General features: G+C 38.7%; 1 protein-coding gene and 1 non-coding gene across 3 annotated transcripts in view; both read right to left on the bottom strand.

Annotated features, from left to right (window-relative positions):
- Positions 1-17,456: 17,456 nt before the first annotated feature.
- LOC114814468 lies at positions 17,457-17,594 on the bottom strand. Its single transcript, XR_003762261.1, has one exon. It is a non-coding gene; the product is annotated as a small nucleolar RNA SNORA7 (small nucleolar RNA).
- A 1,526-nt stretch (positions 17,595-19,120) lies between these two features.
- The window catches only part of XIRP2 (xin actin binding repeat containing 2), a 178,802-nt gene continuing 173,529 nt past the window's right edge, over positions 19,121-24,393 (bottom strand). Inside the window, exons 8-9 of one of the 2 annotated variants that reach the window (XM_029072564.1) lie at positions 23,035-23,168; positions 19,121-21,612 (exon numbers count right to left, since the gene is read on the bottom strand). In XM_029072564.1, the coding sequence (XP_028928397.1) occupies positions 20,085-21,612; positions 23,035-23,168 (1,662 nt within the window). In that variant the 3' untranslated portion in view covers positions 19,121-20,084. The remainder of the gene's footprint in view (positions 21,613-23,034; positions 23,169-24,393) is intronic. The other variant, XM_029072562.1, reaches the window with a different exon arrangement.

Here is a 24,393-nt window from a genome sequence, read left to right as displayed (position 1 = left end):
CATCGCTATATGCTGTAACTTCAAATAGTACTAAACTTGTTTAATCTATGCGAAGGATTCAAAGCATATGTCAAAACAGTAACTAAATCAAGAGTTGTAGTACGTCTGAATCCCTGCAGAAGTTGAAACCTGCTCTGCTATTTAGTGTTTTACACCTTCAGCTAAAAATCTGGCCAATTTAAATTGAGCAGCTCTCCTTTTCTTCATAAAGTTATTTGTAACTCTATGAATTCATCTGCTTTCTTGAAAATTGATGCAGGCTTCTTAAGCCGAAAATTGAATTTTGTGAAGATGTTTGGCAGCTTGCAACAATGCATTAGATAGGTGAAGTTCAGTGAGATCCTTGTTGGACAACGATTCCTCTGAATGAGATACAATTAACTCATTGACACGAGCACGGTCCATTTCTAAATTAAGGTGCCTCTTCAGTTCAATGACGTCTTTGTTTATCTGCTCAGGGATCCCTTGAACACTTGGAAAATCTGACACAAACTGGGCAGGGGTTTCTTTAAAATCCACTAATTGCTTAAACCCAACTCCAGTAAGGAAGCAGTGGAGTGGGATTATCCCACCTAAAAGCCAAATAACCTTGATGCCCCTAATAGATACTATAGGTAAGGTGTCAAATGCTATAAACTGCATCTCTGTTGCATATACTATGAAGTGGCTATAACATGGGTTAAGCTATCAAACCATACCGGGTGTATCCCCGGAGTTTAGGTTTTGTGAGACAATTGTAATCTGGGGTCTGTCTGTAGTCTCATTTCTCAACACGTTCTGGATAGCTGAATCACCAAGATGTCTGCATATTTTCTGCATTACTGTTAATCACTTAAGAATGCCAGCATAGGTGTCATTCCCTATTGAAAACTGGACTAAAATCTTAATGCATTACTCAGCATTTATTTCAACGTTTTTTATTTCACAATTGTACCCTAGAAACAGATCTAGGAAACACAGCATTTTGGTACTTTTTTTAACCCCTTTAGTTGGTAGAACTTAATTTCCAAAAAGCATGTAGTATGCAAACTTACTCTGAGCAATAATATGAATTGGTTTTGAATGAAGTGCTCAAGAAATCTAGAAATCTCATATTATCCATAAAAATCTCTTTTGCTAAACTGTAAAAAGAACTCACTACTGAGAAAAGTATTTTAAAAATAAAATGGAGATTTATATATATATATATATTTTTTTTTTAAAGTTCTTATAAAACATTTAAAAGATCACCTCTTCCATGAAACCTATGCAGATTAACTGCACCTGGTTTATCTTTCCATGACCCCTTATCAACTGTGTATTTCAGCAAATTGATTATCATCACAAAAGAAGTATTGAGAGCATGACATTAAACTAAGCATTGGAGACAAAGCATTGTCCCAGGTCTCACAGGTTTACAGTCTAATAAAGGAAACAAGACAGACAAGCATCCAGTGGGCATAAGTAGTTACAAGTGAGTTGCAGAGTTAGGATCATCAATCATTCTAGTTTAGAGGAGAAAATGATTGAATTGTATGTTTCTAGTTTTTTAGGGTTTTTTTTTTCTTGGATTTATATGTATTGCAACAGATAGAGACAGTCCCTGTCGTTTGATGGGCTTACAGTCTAATGGGGGGAGATGGACAGACAAGAACAATTGATTGGTAGACACTGGCATTAATTGAAGGCAGAGTTTTGTTTTGTTTAGTATTGGTGATTAATTGCACCATAAATGGGGAAAGAATTTAATTTAATTTTGTAACACAAAATTCAAACCTTTTTTTGATTTTCTGTCATATTTTACTTTAGAACATAAGATATGCCATTACTAAGTCAGAACAGTGGTTCATCAGACCAGTGTTGGTCTTTTATTAGTTAATATAACGACACTCATTGTTATATGCATTTTCTACCTAAATAGGAAAATGTAAATGTAAATTCAATCGGTGGCATTTATTAAATGCTTACTGGGCAGAGAGCATTGTACTGAGCTCTTGGGAATGTACGATAGAGTAGGACAGCACAATGCCTGCACTCAAATAGCTCATAATTTGGTGGGAAAGCAACAGAGTTTAAAGATCTGTACGTAAAACTGCAGGAGTGGGGGTGAGATGATTACAAAAGTACTTAGAGGGTAGTGATTTAATTACATAATAATAATAATAATTGGGATATGACTCAAGGAAGGAAAATAGGGTGGGAAGAAAAAAGATAGCCAGGAAAGGACTTCTTAGAGTAGATATAATTTGAGTATGACTTTGAAGATGAGGAAAGTGGTGTGCTGTAGCACCCATGCAAGCAAGGAGTCAATGGTGAGAGAGATAAGATGGAGGTACAGTAAGTAGGTTGGTGTTAGAGGAGTGAAGTGTGTGTTCTGGTTTGTAGCAGGGGAAGAGCAAGGTTAGGTTGGGAGGAGAGAGCTATTAAATCCTTAGAGTCGACGGGAAGGAGTTCTGCTTCATACAGAGATAGATGGGCAACTTTTGGGGTTTTTGCGGAGTAGGGAGATTTGCACAGAAGGATTTTTTAGAAAAATGATAGGGGAAGCAGAATGGGATTTAGACTGAAGAGGGGAGAGGCTTGAGGCAGCAGGGTCAGCCAGGATATTGAAGCACTAGTCAAAATGGGATATGGCAAGCTTAGATTAGTATGGTAACAGTTCGAATAGAGAGGAAAGGACAGATTCTGGAGCTGTGATGGTAGAACTGACAGGATTTGATGAGTGACTAAATATTTGGGTTGAAGGAGAGAAATGAGGCAACGATAACGCCAAGATTGTGGGCTTGTGTGACAGGGAGGATGGTAGTGTTGTCCTCAATAATGGGAAAGACTAGAGGAGGAGAAGGTTTGGATGGGAAGTTGAGGAGTTGAGTTATGCCTATGTATATGCATGCTAAAGCACAAATCTGAATACTAGAGAAAACAAAACCTAAAGTACTAAAAGCAGTACTTCAGTATTCCACAAGTCTTTCTTGTATGGCTAAACAACCTTAAGCGGGAAGGACAAATAACCCAAGGCAACCAACTGCTGAAGATTACTCACTCCTAATTAGCAGGAAAAAAACCACATTTTAAATGGTACACTAACTTGCTGTAATCATGAAAATTTGTAATTACCCAAAACTTTAGATAAAGAGGTGTGAACAAAATGAAACGGTTAAGTCAGTGAGAGGGTAAAACTGAAAAATGGCAACAGAGAATTTCAACTGTAACCCCGTAATACACATGGGTAGTGTTGTTGCCTCTACAGCTAGACATTATTGGGAATTTAAACATTTAAACAGATTGAGAGGCTGCTGCACTTGGGGGATTGAGCCCAACTTTATAAAATTTGGACGGCAGAGCCTCACTCATACCCAGTGTTGAAAGCAAAAAAAAAAAAATTCTAAACAGAATGCCGTCACTGATTATCCACCCCACCCCCATCTCCCTATCCTCCTAGAGACGAGCAAGATTTTGGGGGAAGACAGTGGCAAAGTGGACCGTCGTGGTAACAAGTGAACAGAAAATGCTCTTTTCCAAAGAATATGCTAGCCATAAAGCCTAGGGCCTCAGGGTGGAGAAAAATGGTTCACGGGGAGCTGTGGCTGCTGGTGGGCAAGCAGAAAGCAGAAGCTGGGGAAGAGAGGGAGACCTGTGTCACAGCTTCTCCCTGGCCCTGTTCTACACATGCTGTATTTATAATGCTGTATTTATAATATTTATAATGAAATAACTTTGCCCAGATATGGTGAACAAAAAAAAATCCTTCTGGGTAAATGTTTCACTGAAATTCACAATTGTAAAGTCTTGAAAACAATTTCAAACAATTATAAGTAGTGCATGGAGCAGGGTTGATAACCAGATCCTTTTTATATCTTTTTCAATGGAGAAACGTTTCGTAGAGTACAGTTCGGCAGACAGACCAGGAGTCAAAGACCTTGATTCTATGCCAAGGTTTCTCACTAAATTGCTGAGTAATCTTGGATCAATCACTTATTAACCTCTTTGTGCTTCAACTTTCCTCATCTATAAAATGGGGCTAATATACTTACCTTCAGCCTGCTACAGCTGTCCAGAGGATTAATGTCCATTAGTCACTCTGAATTTCTTATAGAACAAAAAGCCATCAGCAGCATCAGCAATTTTTAATGCAGCCTACTACTTTTTGCATTGCATCGTCCTAAGCACAGGGGAAGTTTTAGTGAAGTTAAACGAAAGGCACTAAGGCATTCCCCTCTAATTTACCTCCAGTGGCTGCCCACCCACCTCTACATCAAACTGAAACTCCTTACCATTGGCTTTAAAGCATTCAATCAGCTTGCCCTATCGTACCTCACCTTGCTACAACAGCCTAGCCCGCACACTCTGCTCCTCTGGTGTCAACTCACTCACTGTGCCCTGATATCATCTATCTCACCGACAACCCCTTTCCCACATCCTCCCCCTAGCCTGGGACTCCTTCCCCCTCCATATACACCAGACCACCACCCTCTCCACCTTCAAAGCATTATTAAGGTTACATCCTCTTCTCCAAGAGGCCTTCCCCGATAAACCCTCTTTTCCCCGGTTCTCTCTCCCTTCTGCGTCGTCTATGCAGTCTATCTGTGACCTTGTGACAACGGATATTCGCCCAACCCCAAAGCCCTCATACACATATCTTTAAATTATATATTATAAAGTACTTATTCATATTAATGTTTGTGTCTGCCTCTAGACCGTAAGCTTGTTATGGGAAGGGAATGTGTCTAATTCTGTTGTATACTCTCCCAAACACTTAGAACTGTGCCCTGCACATAGAAAGCTCTCTAAAATGCAATTGATTGATTTCCCGCTAAGTATTTGCAGTCTGAAGGAGGTACTACACTGAAAATTTCCAATTTGCACCATAGTTCAAACCTAATGTTCCTTATTGAGAGTATTTTTATAATAATAATAATGATATTTGTTAAGTGCTTACTATGTGCCAAGCACTGTTCTAAGTGCTGGAGTAGATACAAGGGAATCAGGTTGTCTCACGTGGGGCTCACAGTCTTAATCCCCATTTTACAGATGAGGTAACTGAGGCCCAGAGAAGTGAAGTGACTTACCCAAGGTCACACAGCAGACAAGTGGCAGAGCCGGGATTAAAACCCCGGTCCTCTGACTTCCAAGCCCACGCTCTTGCCACTAGGCCATTATTATAAAATCCACAAGAATAAGGAACATCATAACTAACCTATCGGGAAAAGTAGGAAAGCCTTTATAGGATCAAACAGGGACAAAGCCCAGTTCAAGACCTCATTTGTAAGTTATTTCTCTCCCATTTGAAATTTGCCTCCTTTACTGAAACAACAACAATCCGCTAGATTATTCCTGGTGACTTTACTCTCATATGAGGTCTATATGATTAAATCTAGAATGTTTTAGATTTTCAGGATTATTTCAGTTCCATGTATTCCAAATAATATTAATAGTAAACATATTTATTAAGTGTCCTGAGTGCTGGGAAAAAAAATTTACACAGGAGAGAATGAGACACAGTCCTTGGGCTCTCAACCTCCAAGGAGTTCACGAGCTATGAATAAATTGGGGACGAGGAGGGGTGACAATGGACACAAGAAAGAAGAAACAATAAAAAACCCCAGCCAACATAAAAGGTGAATAAAATGAGAGACTAGTGTAGCAGAATTTCAGGTTTCTTGCTGACTCTGAATCCTTCAACCAAGGATTGAAGATTCGGCTTTCTGTGAGAATCAAGAACTGACCACAGACATCAAAGTTTCCTCTTACCTATCAACTGTCTCCTCTTGAACCACCATAGCCAGTTCTGTTTCTGTTTCACTAGCAAGCCTCTTAAAGGTCTCATGTCCTTGACTTTCCTCCTCCTGCTGGGGGAATGCCTTCCTCCTCAACTTTGCCTAACCATGCCCATGCCCTCCTGCTGACCCCTCCTAAAAATCTGCCTCCTCCAGATGCCTTCCCCCCACCTTTCAAGGCCTCCTATCAGTCTCCTAAGAACTCTTGCATTACCTTTATTTACTTGACTGGGTCACGTCTTTTATTTCTTTTCTGTGTTCTGCAAGGCCTTAGTTCAGCACACAGTAAGTGCTCAATCAATACTGTTAAAAAAAAAGATAATGTCCCTGGTAATGATAGATCAGTCAGCTTAATTTCAAGGCCTGCAAAGGTAACAACCAGTCAATCGGCGATCCTTGATAAGGGTACATGACAAGCACTCAATAAATATTATTGATGGATTGATTGGGAGTCAACCAAAGAAGAACAGTTCAGGCCAGGCCAATTTGGTTTCCATCTATTCCAGGCTGGAAGCCCATGGTTCTAAGAAGAATATTATCTCTTGTTCAATAAAGTACCTCAGGACAACTCTACATGGCTGTTGTGCTGGACTTTCAAACTCAGTGAGTTCAAAACTACTCTTTAACCTTACCTCTACAATCTTCTCTTTCACCTAACTTTCTCATCATAGTTGACAACACCACTATCCTCCCTGTCTCTGAAGCCCACACAGCTTTAGCATTACCTTAGATTTAGGAGTGCTTTCCTTTTGAAGTTTACTTTTTATAGTTGCTCTGTACCATTTCATTTTACTTTTGTCCATTAAATGAGTGTAAGGTAAATGTCTCCATTGATGATCAAATTGCATAACATCATAAAATACAATTGAATGAATGAATGAATCACTGAATGAATCAAACTGGTTAGCATCTTTTTTAAAATGGTATTTGTTACTGTATACCAGGCATTATACTAGGCACTGGGGTAGAGAGATAAGCTAATCACCTTGGACACACATGGGGCTCACAGTATTAATCCCTATTTTACAGATGAGGAAACTGAGGCACAGAGAAGTTAAGTGACTTGCCCAAGGTCACACATCGGACAAGTGGCAGAGCCGGGATTAGAACCCAGGTCCTTCTGACTCCCAGATCCGTGCTCTATCCACTAGGTCATATTGTTTCTATTGTTATCCTCTAGAAAATGTCTTTCAATTAAACCATTTTAAAAGGTATTTAATCTTTTGGATGATCATGTTAGACCAAAAAAAAATTATCTTTGTTGAAAAAAATCAAACACATTTCCTATGTTCTAAATTTTAGCATTCCTCTTGGAAGGGTAGTGGTCAGAAAGATGGGGAAAATGAAACCTATCAAATTTATTTAGGCTTGTTTCAAAAAGTCCCAGGCACTTGAGTACCTAAACTAACAGAGCAACTTGATTCAAATTAATCTAAAAGACTGCCTCTCTATAAATCTGAAAGGCATCAGTTCTCGATGTTAAAAGGTTGGATAGCTGATTCTGAGTTGGTCAAACTCAAAATCGTTCATTTAATCGATCAAATGTAGCAGACAGAGGTTTAGACGTCCCATGGAAAATGCTTTTATAACAAAGGCAACCCTGCTGATGGCTAGTAGAGTTTGTTTTATGTAAAACTTTTAGTTCTCCATGTTTTGGTTGAATGAACCCCTCAGTGTTTCCTAATATGAAAAAGAGACATATACAAAGATCAGATTTGTCTAACCAAAATGAAATCCTGTTTTTTCAATAAATGTTTATTAATGTTGATAATCTTTTCCACTGAACAGAATCACAAAAGAGTGGCAGGGAGGAAATTCTCTTACACCAGCAACTCCAGGGACTATTTTGAGTGCTGTACTAGTCCAAGTCTTAGTACAGTCCTGTAGGCACTCCATAAATACTCTTGATTTTAACAACCAGTCAAAAGACTTCTGTGACCTCAAATTGCAGTATATTTTATTCCAAGATCCATTTGTTGACCAAAGACCCCTTTTGAGTTCATGCAGACTGGTAAAAAAAAAAATAAGGGGAAAAAAGTTTCAATGGTTTCCATGGATTTATGGGGCAGTGTTAATTTCAGCAACCATTTGTGCCCTAGGGAAAGAAAATTCATTTTGAAGAGTGAATCCGGTTCTAGATTGGATTAACAGAGTGAGAGCATTTTGAGCATAGCTGGATGACTAAATCCATCTGACAAAAATCAATGTTTCCTTTTACTAAAATGGTAGTTTTAATTTGTTTAAATTTCTAGAGGTAATTTCACTTTTCAGAGTCTCCAAGGAAAGGAGAAAACGATATGGAATAATTATTATCTCTCATCCAGTCCCTCTCCCCTTCCCCTTCATTTTACCAGATTCACAAGATAAGCCTGTGCACAATTGAACAGATCCTGGAGAAAGCACAATAAAAGGTCAAAGGTGAATTCCCTGGCACTAGAACCCAAAGGTTTGTGAACATGAATCGTCGTCAAAACTTTTTCAGATGCTGAGTAATGGAAGTCTGCCAATGCAAAAAGAGAAATTTGGATCAATGGAACTTGGGGTTATGCAGCTAGATAATTACTTTCTAGTGATTAGGTTTGCATTGCTTTCTTTAACAACCTCTTCCTCTGTTCTGACACTTCACCCCCATGGTGCAAGTCAAAATAAAATTATTTTCACATGGGACTATGCCATTTTTCTTTGGTACATTTGTGATAGACGTCCCTTTGCTCAACAATGCATTTTGGCATGCATAATTATTGCTTCATATCATCCATACCACAAGGATGCAGGACTTAGGCTGTTTCTGATGCCTCACATGCAAATTCAGAAATAGTCAGGGTGGTCACATAGCTATCAATCACTAGTAGTTTTGGACCACTTACTGTATTCAGAGCACTGTACTAAGCACTTATTTCCTGTTGCATCCCTGAAGTAAAGTCCTCCACTTCTCAGTAAGCAGTGCCACTAAACCCATTAATGTCTTTCTGTTCCTTATGTTTCCATTGCAACAAAAGTGATGTTTTTCATTTTTTAGAGGAAAAAAATGAAGATAAATACAGCAGACCATCAAACCTTAGAGTTGAGGCTAAAAGTAAAATACATAAAGTGAATTACTTGATATGGCTGACATTGTCTTGCTTATAGCTTTTCAAGGTCTTATCATAAACTCAGGAGGGAGAGCTTATATTTATCTGTTGCCCGATAGCACTTAATGGACCAATTACACTGTACATGGATTCAATCATGTCCATTCTTTCCCTTTATCTGAGAGTAGAGGGCTTTTAAGTATGATGAGAAAGATTAAGAGAAAACAAATTGAAGAAAGTAAAGAACTATAGTTTACATATTAGTTTTAACTCCTTTTAAGATTGCAGTGGAAAAAACATCTCGGGCTGTGTCTCTTTCCTAACCTATTTGGACTAGAATTTCAGAGACTGTGGTGCCAAGACATGGCTTGCCTTGTGTTCAAATCCCAAATTCCTTCCATAAACAATTTCAAGTGGATTGACTATGATTCCTTTATCATTTAAACTCGGGAAGATAAGATTGTTCTTTCTAAGAGATGTTCACACTTGCTGACATTTTATGTAAATATTCTCAAATCTCAACTTTGGCATTAAAAATGTCCCTTTTTTACCTAATCACGAATACTGATTTTTTGCCTCTTGCACGTCTCAATGTTTTGGTGAAGATTTTGTGTTTATGCAGGATATTCAATTTTTTTGTATTTACAATCAGTAGCTGGGCATGCACAGTACTTGACTCGAGTGCCCCAGTTCATAGGAAAATAATTCTGATTATTATTAAGAACTTTCAAATTGAGGTCTTAATCATAAATATTTATAATGTGGGCACTGGAAAAATGTGACTCCGTAGGGCTAGAAAAGCACAGTCCCAGAGCAATATGTTTTTAACATTTGTGTCCAGATTGAGGTCTTTTATGTGATGATGTAATTGGAGTGAAAGTTAGAATGCATGGCAAAAAAGAATTGAACAGCCTACAGTAATGTACATTAAGCAGCCCAAAGAGTTGGTCTGAGACTGTTCATTATTTAGATGCTACATTAAGTCCCCAGTATCAGCTTTTCTGAACCAGTCCAATGTCAAACCCAAGCTCCAAATCAATCCCCTGGTCAACAGTTTGAAGATTTTTAAGTCCCTGATTCAATTACATGAAAGTGATACCAATAAAGCTTGCACATTTTGGAAGTTCTATGAAATCCCAAGATGGGGTATAGCAACTTGGAATCTCATTAATGATGTATTTTAATCAACTTAATTAGTGCCTTTTAAGACTCTAAAAAACTGCAACTACTGAGTTTTTAAATTTTATTTTATGGTATTTGTTAAGCACTTAGTATGTTCCAGACACTGTACTCCCTGGGGTAGATTCAAGCTAATCAGCTTGGACACAGTCCATGTCCCACAAGGGGCTCCCAGTATTCATCCCATTTTAAAGATGAGGTAACTGAGGCACAGAGAAGTCAAGTGATTTGCCCAAGGTCACACAGCAGACAAGCGGTAGAGCCAAGATTAGAACTAGGGTTCTTCAGACTCCCAGGCCTGGGCTCTACCCATTAGGGAACACTGCTTCTCATGAATTTCTATTTGGTGCTTTTATTGCCAAAGCACCTTATGTTAGTTATTTAAATTTTTCTCCCCACCACACCCCTATTTTACTGATGAGGAAACTGAGGCATGGACACAGATGGCAGCCCGTTGTTGGGTAGGGATTGTCTCTATCTGTTGCCTAATTGTACTTTTCAAGCCCTTAGTACAGTGCTCTGCATACAGTAAGTGTTCAATAAATGCAATTGAATGAATGAGTGAATGAATAAGTGGGACTAGAATCCGGGACCTCTGACTTCCAGGGCCGCAGCTCTCCCACTATACCACACTTCTCCTCTCTAGACTGTGAGCTCGTTGTGGGCAGTGAATGTCACCGTTTACTGTTTTATTGTACTTTCCCAAGCACTTAATACAGTGCTCTGCACACAGTAAATGCTTAATAAAGATTGATTGAACGAATTCCATCCCGTTTGAATGGGAGATCCTAGAGTCTGAAAGAATAGATTGACTCTCTGAGCTAGAGGAAAATCTCCAGCAGCTGGTGTTGCATATAGGACATAGATCCTCTTTGAGGGCTCTAGCCTCTGGGGAAAGAACATCGTAATTTTTCTGGAAAGTAATAGGATAATTGTGGGAAGCACATTCGGCAAACCACTGTAAAGCTTGCGTATATCAGAGGGAAGTGGAAAGATTAATACTTCTCGGTAATTTACAGTTTGTAGAATGCTGGAAGCCCTTGAATCAGATTGATAAATGTAATAAATAAATGAATACAAAGGAGAAGTTTCCTTTGAGAGTTGTTTTCACCGTATATATACCATAGCAGTAACTGTCCAGCAACCTGGTGCTGGTCATGGACTTTAACAAGGGTTTTCCTGCTGATCTGTTGTGGGGCTATATCCACGAGAACCCAAATGAATGCGTTTATTTTATTTTTTTTTACCATGTATGAATAGCTGCCATGAACCACCTCTGGAGTTTATCCATCGGGAGGCCCTTTAGGAAGGGCACTGAGGTAGAGGTGGAGATGAGGTTCCCACGATTAAGCGTAGAAGATGACTTTCATCTGCACCCAGCCACACTTACTTACAAAGCTTGAAGATTTCCCAAAGTAGCGTGCCAGAATCCACATCTGTAAGGCTTTTTGCTCAAAAGTCTATTCTTAAATATGTTCAAAATAGTATCTTTCCAAGATAGGAAATAGATCACAGGATACCAGAACATCTCCCATGCAACAGAGCCAAAGACACATTGACATTCTGGGCATTTTTTACTCAAAGCATACATCCTTTACTGAAGAATCTTTGTGCACGGATTGGAACAGAAGCCAGTTCAGTCATAGAAATGAAGTTGAAGAGATCCTTCAGAGAAACAGGTAGCACAGCGAGCATTTCATTTCCACAGTAGCCTGATTGACAGGTAAAATAACTCTTTTGGGGGCAACATATCTTTTCCCAAGAGGATCAGGGAATGGAGCAGCTTTCATTAGAGAAGTAGAATCTAACAATTAGGATCTTTCAGCTGGCAAGACAAAGCCTAAGAGTTTTTGAAGTTTACTGAATCATGAAGGCTGTGGATGGGGTGAAACTTAGCTCAGCATACCACATATCTCACAACACCAGGACCAAGGGCATTTGTTGGTGATAGGTTTCATACAAACAAAAAGAAACTTCTGCATGTAGTGAGCAGTAAACATATGGCATTTGTTACCAAAGATGTGCAGGTGGACAATATCAGACAGTATAAAAAGGGTATGGAAAAATTCACGAACAAGAAATCCAAATTAGTCTACTAGAGTAGGAGAGGAAAAGAATGGGGCTGTTAGATGGTCTTATCCTTAACAATGAGAATAGGTGTTAAGGAGAGCAGTCATCACACACAATTCCTTTAAATATCCTTTAGTGCCTCTGTCACAGACAATGAGCTATCGGACGGACTGTTAGATCCAGTATAATATTCATCGACCAAAAGGATTTATTGACAAGAGCACTGTACAACACACTTGGAAAGGAGAGTACAACCTAACAGTGGACAAGGTCCCTAATTCCTCAAGGAGTTTGTAAACTAGTGGCATGTCCTTTTAGTCAGTGATGAAAGCTCTGGGCTTGCTACAGTGCTCTGCACACAGTAAGCACTCAATAAATATGTTTGAATGAATGAATGAAATGCACTGCTAAGCCCAAATTCAATATTATGACCTGTGTGTCAATTAATTAGGAGCCACTTAAATAGTGTGAAAATTCTGGTAATGTTCATATCTACCAACAAATGGCACTAGGGTACTGCTCTTTGGGCAGACTGTAACTAAGTTTAAACATGATGCAACTAGTCAATCCCAGACAATCCCAAATAGTTAGTACAGCATTCTGCTCCCAGAACTTAATAAATACCATTGAATGCAATCCTCCCAAGCATGTAGTGCAGTGCTCTGCACCTAGTCGATATGCAATAATATTACTGAATAATTGATTTCACTGCAATCCTGGGTTCACTATTAATGCTGATCAGAATGCATAATCTCTAAATTCTGTGATAGCTATGTACCCAGATGTTTTTTGTTCACACACTGTTTTTAGTTAAATCATTTTTTCACAGATTCTTCAGATAAGCTGTTGCCACTGATGTCCTCACATTGCTTAATATTGATTAACTAAATATACTTTCAAATGGATAAATTTTTGAGAGGGACTGGTTGTGAAGCTTTGCATATTCAAAGGACCTGTTTCCTCATATGCCTGTCCTCTCTTTAAATAAGTCATTCTACTTGTTGTACAAGCACTTCGATTAAATCCTTACCGTGAATCAGGAGATGAAGATCTCTCGACATCTTGTAGAGGTATTTTTGAAGGGCAAAAAAAGAGACCAATCTGTAAACCCTTTTAATAGCTTATTTTGGAGATGAGTGTCCTTTAAATGGCCCAGCACTAAATAAATCTGAGGCACGGGTACACAGTGGAACTAGAGGATGAGGAAATACTATTTCACAGACATAAAGAACCCTACATTATGCTTCCAGCAGCTAGATCTACTTTATGCTTACACTGTATGTGAGTTTCTGTAAATATACTATTACTTGAAAAACCTCTGGAGAACATGTTGCTTTCTCCTCTGACAAATGGTCTTATTCAAAATATTCTTGTCTGTGATGAAATAACTGGATTGCCAGAAGATTTTGAAAATATGCTGTAACAATAGCATGAATTAAGTGAATTATGCCCTAGAGATATATGGGTACCACTGTGACCTTTGGCAGGGTTTGACTGTGAATAATGAATTTCAGTATTACATTGGATTCTTATAAAAAGAAAGTGTGGAGGGAGAGTGCATGCTGATATGAATTCATGTTCACCTATTTCAACTCTGGTTTGGCCTTCACCTGCCATAAGTACTATTCAATCATCTATTTTCACGTACTTCGCTGCACAATTCTCCCACTGTGCTTCAAAGTCTTATACCAGCTGCCCCTAGGTACCTCTTCCTTTGTCTTTTGCCAGGTGACTTCAAAACATGTTAGACAAATCAGAGGATCCCAGAGTCAGAAAAGAGCAGGCACCCCATTTCAGGTATTCAGGCAGATAGCACATCTCTAATTTATTTAAGTTCCAATCACTTAGAACAGTGCTCTATTCATGGTAGGTATTCAACAAATGTTATTAAAAGATGATTTATAACTTATTTAACATTGTTCTAGAGGTGGAGATGAAATTGATATGTAGAAGAGTAAATGGTTAAGCAGTTTGCAAGCAATAGTCTATAAGCCAATATGCATAGAAGTGCTAGGGGTGTTTCCATGTGCAATTGTCATAAGTGTCCTGAGGATGACATTGATGAATTGAGTTGACTTAGTGTCTTTAAGTCAGTGGTGAGGTGTTTCTACTTAATGCAGAGAAGTATGGTGGTAAGCATTGTGCATTTTTATGGAGCAGGCAGGTAAGTGCAGAGTGATGTTTTAGAAAAATATTCCAGGCCAGAAATGGAGATCAGTGAGGAAGCTGACATGGTAGTCTAGTCGGGATATGGCAAGTGCCTGGACCAATGGGATATCCATTTGGAATGGAGAGGAAAGGGGTAGATCCTGGAATGTTGAGGAGGGAAAACCGACAAGGTTGGATGACAAGCTAAATATAGGGGAGTGGGAGGGAAGGGGATGCTGGAGAGGGAGAAATCGAGGAAAAGACTGAAATTGTGTTCACTATCCCTGAATGCTGAAATTGTGGACTTCAGAATTGAGGAGGATAGCGATGTTGTGAATTATAATGGGAAGGTTAGGTGGAGAAGGGGATTTAGAAGGGAAGATGAGCATTTTAGAACATATCGAGCTACACAGAAGGACAGCTATATAGAGGTGCCCTGGAGGCAGGAGGAAGTGAAAAACTGCATTAAACCTCATCCATTTAATTTACTGAATGTGGAAGCTATCACAGACCCACATGTAAGTAGGTGTTTAAAAATCATTTGTGAGGATATCAACGATGAAGAAACTAAAGGGAAGGAATGATACCTAAAAGCAGGGAGAGTGAAAAATATTTCAATAGAAGTTATTCTTTTGTTCGAAATGCTAGTGATTTCATCATTTTCCTATGAATTAAACAATTATGTAGATATCCTCTCTCAGTGTACATTGCCCTTTTACCAATTCCCTGTGTTGGAGGTATTTTTAGCTTAACTACTTCAGAGCTTGTAAAATTAAAAGGTTCAGAACTTAGGGCAAATACTTCTGTCCTGCCTCACATCCCCAGGACTGCACCTTTGAAGTACTGACATTCCCTGGCACAGGATCAAATGTTGCCATATTTTACTGCCACACTGAGACTAGAGTAGTTCCTAGCAGCAAAGGCATTGATGTCTCTCTCTGAGCTAGTTATCCAGAATCCTCAAGGCCCACATGGGCTGATTCTTTGCTGACAGCTCCTCTCTGCCACTTTCAATTGCATGTGCTCATTTTAACAATTTAAAAAATCCAGTTCTGCTTGCTGCTTTCATTTTATTTAGACAGGGAGATGCTGTATCTCTTCACTATCATTGGCTGTCTGCACTGCCCAAATGAATTGGAGAATTGACCAGTTGATTGGTTCCTCGGTTCATGAAGATAGCCCAAAAGGATACCAATCTATTGTATTGCGGTCTCCCAAGTGCTGAGTACAAGGTTCTGTACCCCGTAAGCACTCAAAAAAATGCCATCTATTGATGTGATAATTCAGATCCCAAAATGGATTGGGTCTTTTTTGATTTTAACTGTCCATCCAACTGTCTCTCTTTCTGCATAGGTTATCATCTCCAGAGCCACAGCTCCATTCAACACTTCTTCATAAAGCAGGTGGTAAATAAACATATGAGATTTGTTACCACAGGCCAAAAATGTCAGTGGGCTTAATAAGGTTTTGAAAACATTCATGGACAAGAACTCTATAATACATACCAAAGGGAAATTTCGAATGTAGAAGGCAAAAATGAAGTGATTTTTTTGTATTTGTCCCAGCACATAGTATATGCTTAATATAATTAAGACCCTCACTAGCCTGTAGGCTTCTTGAGGGTGGGGATTGTGGTCTACCAATCTTCACTGCTAGAGAAGCAGCATAGCTCAGTGGAAAGAGCCCGGGCTTGGGCGTCAGAGGTCACGAGTTTGAATCCCGGCTCTGCCACTTGTCAGCTGTGTGACTGTGGGCAAGTCACTTAACTTCTCTGTGCCTCAGTTACCTCATCTGTTAAATGGGGATTAACTGTGAGCCTCACGTGGGACAACCTGATGACCCTGTATCTACCCCAGCGCTTAGAACAGTGCTCGGCACAGAGTAAGCGCTTAACAAATACCAACACTACTACCAATTGTATAGTAGTGTTGCACTCCTAAGATTTTAATGCAGTGCTCTGCATGCAGTAGGCCTTCAATAAATATCACTGATTGATTGCTAATGGTAGTTGGTATAACCTTGGACATTAGGCTGAGTGCCCAGAAGTGTCACTGAACCCCAGTCCCCCAGATATCCTGCTCTCAATGTGGGAAATAAAATACTAGACCAAACTGACCTCATAGGTGTACCCATGAGCGTGCCTCAAGTGTCACACTTGGAGGCTGGTGAGAGTTACAGTCCCCACATACTGAATGAAGGTGTGGTCCAGCTAAGGTGTTTGATTGGGAGAGGCCTCTAAAAGCCATAATTTCAGTGCAGTTTTATCTGGTACAACCGACAAAGAGTCCTTCATACCCGACAGTCCTGCAATGGGCTTGGCGAGCTAGGGCATAAAGCTGAAAACAGACGTTCCATAACGCATTGCCTTAGTCCCAGATTCCACCTGGGCTCTGGTATCAACTGCAGCTCCACATTTCCGTGTTGGCTCATCAGGATATTGCTGGTGCAAGCTGATGGCCATAAATTCTGACCTATGCAGATAAAAATAAAAATGCACCTCTCTGCTTCCCTCCCTCCCACAAACACACACTTGAATGCTGAGCATAAAGGAGCCTGTAGGTGTTCAGCTTAAATGTTGATGCACGAGACTCAATTCATTTTATCATTATTATTAGAGAAGGTGCCAATGTTTCAGGGATCAATACATTTTACCATTCTTACACAAAGCAAGTGCCAGTACTAGATGTAACGATCTTGTAAGACGTTGAATTTCACGGGTGAGCTGCAGGTCACATGATGATATTCCTTTGAATTGGTTTACACCTTTAAATTGTAGGAGACTGGGTTTATCATGCAAGGATGCATTTTTAAGAAATATACATTAGTTACCAGTCCACAACATTAGAATAGAAAGCTACCTTCCCATGTTTGATAAAGATGTTTTATAAACAGAAGAGGGTGGTAGCAGTATGAGTTTATACCAATTTCACTCCAAATTTTTAGTTTTCATTCTTCACAGGCTTTGTTATGATTGTGCCTAAAATGAATTGAAAAAAACTTGATCTTGCCTTGTCTTATGCTGTCGAGTTGACTCCGACCCATAGCGATGCCATGGATGCAACTCTTCCAGAATGCCCCACCACCGTCTGCAATCATTCTGGTAGTGTATCCATAGAGTTCTCTTGGTAAAAATACGTATGTGGTTTACCATTGCTTCCTGCCGTGCCGTATCTTTGAGTCTCCACCCTCAACTTTCTCCCATGCTGCTGCTGCCCAGCATAGGTGAATTTTGACTTATAGCAGATTGCCTTCCACTCACTAGCCGCTGCCCAAGCTAGGAATGGAATGGATATGTCTCTACTTGTCTCTCCCTCCCGTAGTGGAGACTGGTAGAGTACTGGAAACTCTCCAGGTGCAACCCTGAGAGGGCCATTATTTTTAGGAACCCAATAGGTAACTTGTTTTTTCTAATGTAGATTTGGTTTTCTGAGGTTAGATTATCAACCTGATTAGAGTCAGTGTACTTCGAACATTTCCATTAGAATGAGAGCTGTCCTAAGTTCTCAAAATTAGAGAACAATAAAATATGTTTTACTGCTCTTCTGCTTTTCCACTTCCTGATGGCTCACCAATGAGTTAATTTTCTGGCACTGATACAACTGTTTTCTTTTAAACTAATGATTACTATTTTATCTTTTCATCAGTGACTCCATCAAAACAGAATGTAACAAAACACATCTTTTCCCTCTTGAATCTTCTAGTTTCCTGATGTTTTCCCTATCCACATGCATACAATATAGTGTGCTTACACATCAATAAAATGAGCCAGTAAATTTGTGTTCCTTAAACCTACTTTGTAGTATGGAAATACCCATAAAATCTACCATCAGATAGATTTTCTTGTCAATTAATCAATAGTATTTATTGAGCATTTTTGGTGTGCAGAGCATTGTGCTAATTGCTTGTGAAAGTACAGCAGTGTTGGTAAACATGATCCCTGCCTTAAGGATCTTTCAGTGTAGTGGATAAATACAGTAGTGGTGTGTGTTGAATGCTATGTATTAAACATTGTTCTGAGACCTGAAGTAGATACAAGATAATTAGGGGGCATGGTTCTTGTCCCACATGAGCTGTTTAAGGAAGAGGGAGAATTGGTATTTAACCCTTATTTTACAGATGAGAAAATGGAAATACAGAGAACTTAAATGACTTGCCCCGAGTCATAGAGCAGACAAGGGGCTGAGGCGGGATTAGAACCTAGATCACCATTGGCTGCAATGGAGAAACCATAAGAGCTCATTCTGTCCCTCTCCCTTTGGACAGAATCCCTTTAGGAAAGCAATTTCACATAATTTCTTTCCAAGGTTATTTTCTATAGCTGGCAAGTAGCACCCCAGACTAATATACATACTCACTCACACACTTGTAGCTGTGTTATTATGGTGGGTGTTTTCCTATCTGTGCCATTTCAGTAGTTTGCCACTAAAAAAAAATAAAGAAATGTTTAAGAAAATAAGTGCTTAGGCAATACAGTCCGCACTTTTAAGCTGAATTAAATTAACAGAAGCCAAGTAGAAACTTTTATGTAGTCTTAAGTGACTATTGGTGACTAAGTCACAAAATAATTCAAAAATAAAGAATACAATAATTCAGATTAAGAATTTGCTATTGTATTGCTGTGCTTTGTCATTATCAGCAGAATTCCACAATATTAACCATTAAAATGTTGGAGACAGACTCTTCTGAGGGCACACTGACCTGAAAATTAAGAACAAAATGTACAACATTTTCAAGTAAGTTTTTAACACCTTGCATCCTACTTCCACACCCAGGAAGTTACTAAAATGTGTGTATGTTTAAAATATTTTATTATGATAATTTCTCTTATGCCTACACAAGTTGAGATGACACTGAAAACATGCAACTACATAAACATTGAGCAGGAAATTCAAGTCAGAATGTTGAAAAGTTTCCTTTATTGGAAATGATCAGCAATAAAGTAATATCTTTTCTACTCTTTCATGCAAGCAAGAATAACTGCTAAAAGTAAAACTATTCTATGTATTAAGAATTTAAAAGTGCTAAAAGTGATCTGTAGTTCTTAATTTGCATTAAAATAACCTTTTTTTAAAAAAAAACACATACATTTGAATAATTTATTAAAATAGCCACTATGATTACCTTCCCTGTTTAGTTGATTCCTCAATGCAGCTCCACTTTGATCCACTGGAAAATTAATGATTCCCCTAGAATGTCAAAGCCTTTATTCTTTGGGGTGTTTTTTCTTTACAAGTAATACACATTTTCTGGGCTACAATAATTTCTCTTTTAGGTTGGCAGCAAGGTGGAGAGTGAACACACTTACCATATCTAGTTTCTAATAGTCAACAGGCATATTGGTATTTCTAGTGGGAAATATGTATGGATTAGAAGATATAAAAACAAGGGCATGTATTGCCATCTGGAGCAGTAGCTAATTTACTTACAATAGTTAAAAAAAACAGTTTGGGAAATATTTTTCTTCCTTTTGGGGCATACCAGATGCTGTAGTTCCCAGGTCAGTTGAAATAACAAATAATGTAAAATTGGGATATATAAACTAGTGAACATGGTTTCGTCCTTTAAGAAGGCCACTGGTCTTTATATTTTCAGAAATACACACTTTAGTGCAGGTTCATAGAAAAACATAAAAAATGTTCTTTAAATCTGTCCATTGATCCATTTTTGTAAACATCTGATTTACTCAAATTATGAAAAACGGGTAACAATATAAGAAAAACTAATTTTGTAATAGATATGAAATTGCTCTGTATTATGTTACCCCAGCAGTGCTCATAAAAGCCTAAAGTATTACATATGGATGTAAATACAGCCTTTCCCTTAATTTTATGGAAAACAACTTTAACAGATCGCTTAACTTTCATTCAGTGTCATTGTAGCATCTATTTCTTTTAATTTGCTCTTCAACAGTGAGTTGGTCTTCACTTCTTGGAAGTGATGGAAAAGCCAAATATTCTGCATTCAGAGAGTCTAAACTTGAGCTTCTGCCACTGCATTTCACTTTTATTATTTCACCGTCTTGACAATTATTAATGACATTCTCATGTTCTTTTATATACCAGCAGGAAGGATTTTTCACATGAACAGAATCTATTAGACTACAGCCTAAAAATGCCTCATTCTTTCTGAGTAAAGAAGGGTTTTTCACAGTGTCAGAGAAAACACTGTACAAGTTTTCATCATTTTTTGGTTCCTCCTTGGTGTTCAGCAACTCTGTCTCGAAAGGGAATTGTATACTTGGGGTTTCCTTCGACTCTAATGCATTTCTGGTAACTGATTTGGGACAAGTGGCATCTTGAACAGATTGAACAGAATTACATGCTGGATCTCGTGCATTCGGTTTATCAAGTGCTACAGCCATACCATCCCTAGAGTGAATCTTTTCAGATTCAAAAATACCCAGTAACTCCGAAATCCTAGACACATTCTCTAACCTTTCAGCTGCATATTCAGAGCTCATATGTTTTGCCTCGCTTGATCCTGGTAATGGATGAGGAATATCAAAGATAAATGTCTTCTGCTCACAACTGTTCAGATTTAAGCCTACTGCATAATTATTGTTATTATTCTTATTCAAATTTTCTTTATGATTTTCTAGCACAGCCTCATCATCAGCATTAGTAACCTGTAAAACTCCGTCACTATTGGGCTCATTAATTTTTTCATCATTCTCCTTTTCAGCCCCCTGCACAACCATATTAATGTCATTAAGATCCATTTCACTTTTCCTCTTATTCAAAGAATCTTCAGCTTCATTCACCTTATCTTGCACATCACTATTTTCTTCTTTCTTCTCTTCCTTCCCAGCATCATATATTTTCATTTCACCGATTCCTATAATGTCTTCCTTCAGAGACATATGGCTACACTGCTGATTTAGTTGCAAGACAGAAATATCATCATTCTCTTGTCCTTTTCGTTCTCCAACATGACCACGGGCATCTTCTAACTTCTGTTCACTCTTATTTTCTGTTGGACTGTCTGCAGATGTACAGCAGCTTCCTGACAGGAAACCTTCTGGGGGCCATTTTGGTTTATTCACTTTGAACTCTTCCTCAATAGCAAAAGATTTCTTGGGGGAGTCATTGGAAGGAGGCCAGGTGATTTTTAACTTTCCCCTCTGTCCAGATTTTTTCAACCCATCCTCCAGCCCTTCATCATTACCTGACTCTTGATTATCAGGCAGCTTTGATTTTGCAGGTGTGTTTTTATTTGGATTTTCTTCATTATGGACTGTGTCCACTGAACTGCTCTGCAGTTTGGAACTCCACCTATCTTTGTGCTGCATATGTCCAAAACCTTCATCATAATTTCCCTTGGATTTGAAAAGTTGCTTAAAATGGGGTTTACAGTAGATTTGTCCATGGAGAGATGCATAATTTCCCAAGCTACCAAGGAGAAAAAACAAAAAACAAAGATTTGACATTACCTGTTAGTCTATCACCACTCCCCAGAGTTATTCAAGTTCAATTCAAGTTCACCTTTAAGTTTACTAGAAGGTGGGTGCCAGATTGTGGTTGGAGGTGAGTACTGCAGAGTCAGAATGTTCAATTTACTGCAGGGATTAAATCGTACAGATCCAGAAGAGGTGAACTGTTGCTGAGGGATTGTCAGGCTCGATAATTAAAATACATCCCTGTGTGGTCTGAAAGCACTGCAAGGGAGGAAGCAGGGGAGAGTTTGGGTGTAGAGACCCGACGCTTCAAGGTCAGTGATGGGCACCTCAGCTTCAGTTTTCATAGGCAAAGATGCCATACTCTCTCTGAGTACAGGTTCAGGTAGAGTTAGGACTTCACCTTCATGTTTTCTGTCACTTGTTGTTCCTTTTAAGGAACACTGCTGTAACATGTGTTTTCATTATACAATTTGGATTTAACCTGATGGAAGTAGCAGGGGACATTACTTCTACAAAGCGAGTCTGTCTGGAGTATTGGTCCACTGATACAAATATATATATTTAGGAGGAAACTTATCCGCATGTGTTTGGCATCCATCCAACTGTGATGCTGCTATGCTTCCCATCCTCTACTTGGGACTTATTATTCTGTATCATACAGATCTCCATCTGGGTGCCTGTAACTTTACAGTTTTTCAATAAGTAAAACAGCTTAGATGCCAATGGTATAAAGTATTCTGCTAGTGGTGGGGAAAATGCAGGTATCAAAAAATGTCCCTCTTTGTAGTCACTCTTGAACCATTTATCCCTATCCCAATAATTCCCACAGAATTATCGGTTACTATAGACACAATATTTTGCAGAGCACCAAGTTCTTTAAGAACACAACCCGTGTTATTCTAAAAGTATCTTTCTCAGATTAGAAACAGGTAAAGGAAACCCTCTTAAATTTGAAACATCACTTCTGCTCTGAGAGATTTCAAACTGACTCTTCACTGACACCTCACCCATAAACCCTAAACAGAACAAGGGATTAAATATGCAGCCATTAGAGCTAAACAACTCAATTCCTTTTCACACTGCAAGCTCATTTTCTAACCACTAAACTCTCTGATCCACCTATATATCAAAAGACCCGACAAAGAGGGATACCTCAAGCCCTTAGTAACCCAGAGAAGTCTTGGTCTAAACATCTATTCCTCCTCTACCCCAAGATAACCAACCCACTCTTCACTAAAGATGTTTAAAGGTAGCATACCTCTGGCAGAACCAGTGGGAGAGTTAATGTGGGATCAGCCCAAGGACCAAGTGTTTAGTACAGTGCAGAGTCCAGAGTAAATGCTCAATACCACGGATTGATTGACACTTTTGGCATTCCAAAATGAATACTCCTGGGCACAATCACTTTTTTTACCTTAGCTTACTGTTGCAGTGGTGGCACCGGAAACAGGATTTATGGAAAATCTGCTTGTCTGCTACTAGGGATTCCATTGGATAAACCGTCTTTTGACAGAGTGTGCATGCTTCCTTGTCCTGAAGTGGAAGTTTCTAGAAGCAAAATTTTACAAAAGTCACAACGGCATTGTCTTCAAGCACCTGTCACACATGGATATTAATAAAGGAGTTTTTTCTTATTAGTCCACACCATTAAAGTGTTCGCTATGCAAAGTTTGGATATGAACAAATGTCTCACTCTAATTTATCATAATTTGATAGCCAGGCAATTTACTTACTTTAGACATTCATTTCTCTAAGTGAGCATGTATAAATAGATGTTCCTTTGAGTAAATTTTGGAATTTTTATTTGCCATGTGTTTAGGAGTTACACTAGCAGAAGCTGAGCACTCGAAACTGATGGGGCAGATTTGCTTAATTATGGCAGAAGGGTTCCCAGAAACCACCTTAACCTGCTAAGCAAGACACATATGTTGGAAATATGATAAGGGCATGATTATTAGCATTTTTGCGATTCTCGTTTTTATGCTTTCTATTTCTTTCCAGTTGCCAGACAGAATTAGCTGCAATAACATTAGCTGATTATACCAAATCCTTTCTTTGTGAAGCACCATTAATTGTAAAAGAAGCAGTCTGTAGTAGGAAAAACAAAGGGTTGCTCTGGGTCTGAAGAAAAACAGAGTAGACAATCTACTGTACATAGGAAATGCCTATAAAGCAATTCAGCTTGATTTATGAAGGGCGATGAAACTGTGCTACAGACTGAAAAGTGCAGTGGTGTTACAGCCTACTCTACACAAATACCACTTCACTTAAAAAAAAGCATAATTCAAGACCTATACTTTCATCGAAGAAACAGATCAATAAGAAACCTTAAGACACATATGAACATTATAAATTGTTTCCTGGCTTATTACTTGGTCATATTGAATCCAAATAAAATTCCACTTAACGTTGCCAGTTAAAAGTACATCAATGGCTATCTGTCAGGGTTGCCTGTCATAATGTTTCCAAACAAATTTAATAAAAGGCATTCTTCTTACAAGAAATCTTAACTTCTGTGAATTTCATGAAGTGCTTTTTATTGCAAAGCTAATCCCACATTATGTTAGCTATCCTGATAAACACAAGTTTCAAAACTGAACGTATCAGTATTTGTTAGTTTCCCACACTGTGGATACCTTTGGAAAGAAAAAAGTGGCTACAACAAGTGCTCAGAGAGAAAGTCAGAGGGCAGAAAACATTTGTTAGTTTTAGATTAGGTTGCTTTTTCATTCACAAACATGAAATACAAGCACTGTGTCATGTGGGCATTTCT

This window comes from Ornithorhynchus anatinus, chromosome 9 (assembly GCF_004115215.2).
Source record: "Ornithorhynchus anatinus isolate Pmale09 chromosome 9, mOrnAna1.pri.v4, whole genome shotgun sequence".
NCBI lineage: Eukaryota > Metazoa > Chordata > Mammalia > Monotremata > Ornithorhynchidae > Ornithorhynchus > Ornithorhynchus anatinus.
Note: the sequence above shows the minus strand (reverse complement) of the source record. Positions and strands in the feature narration are given on the sequence as shown.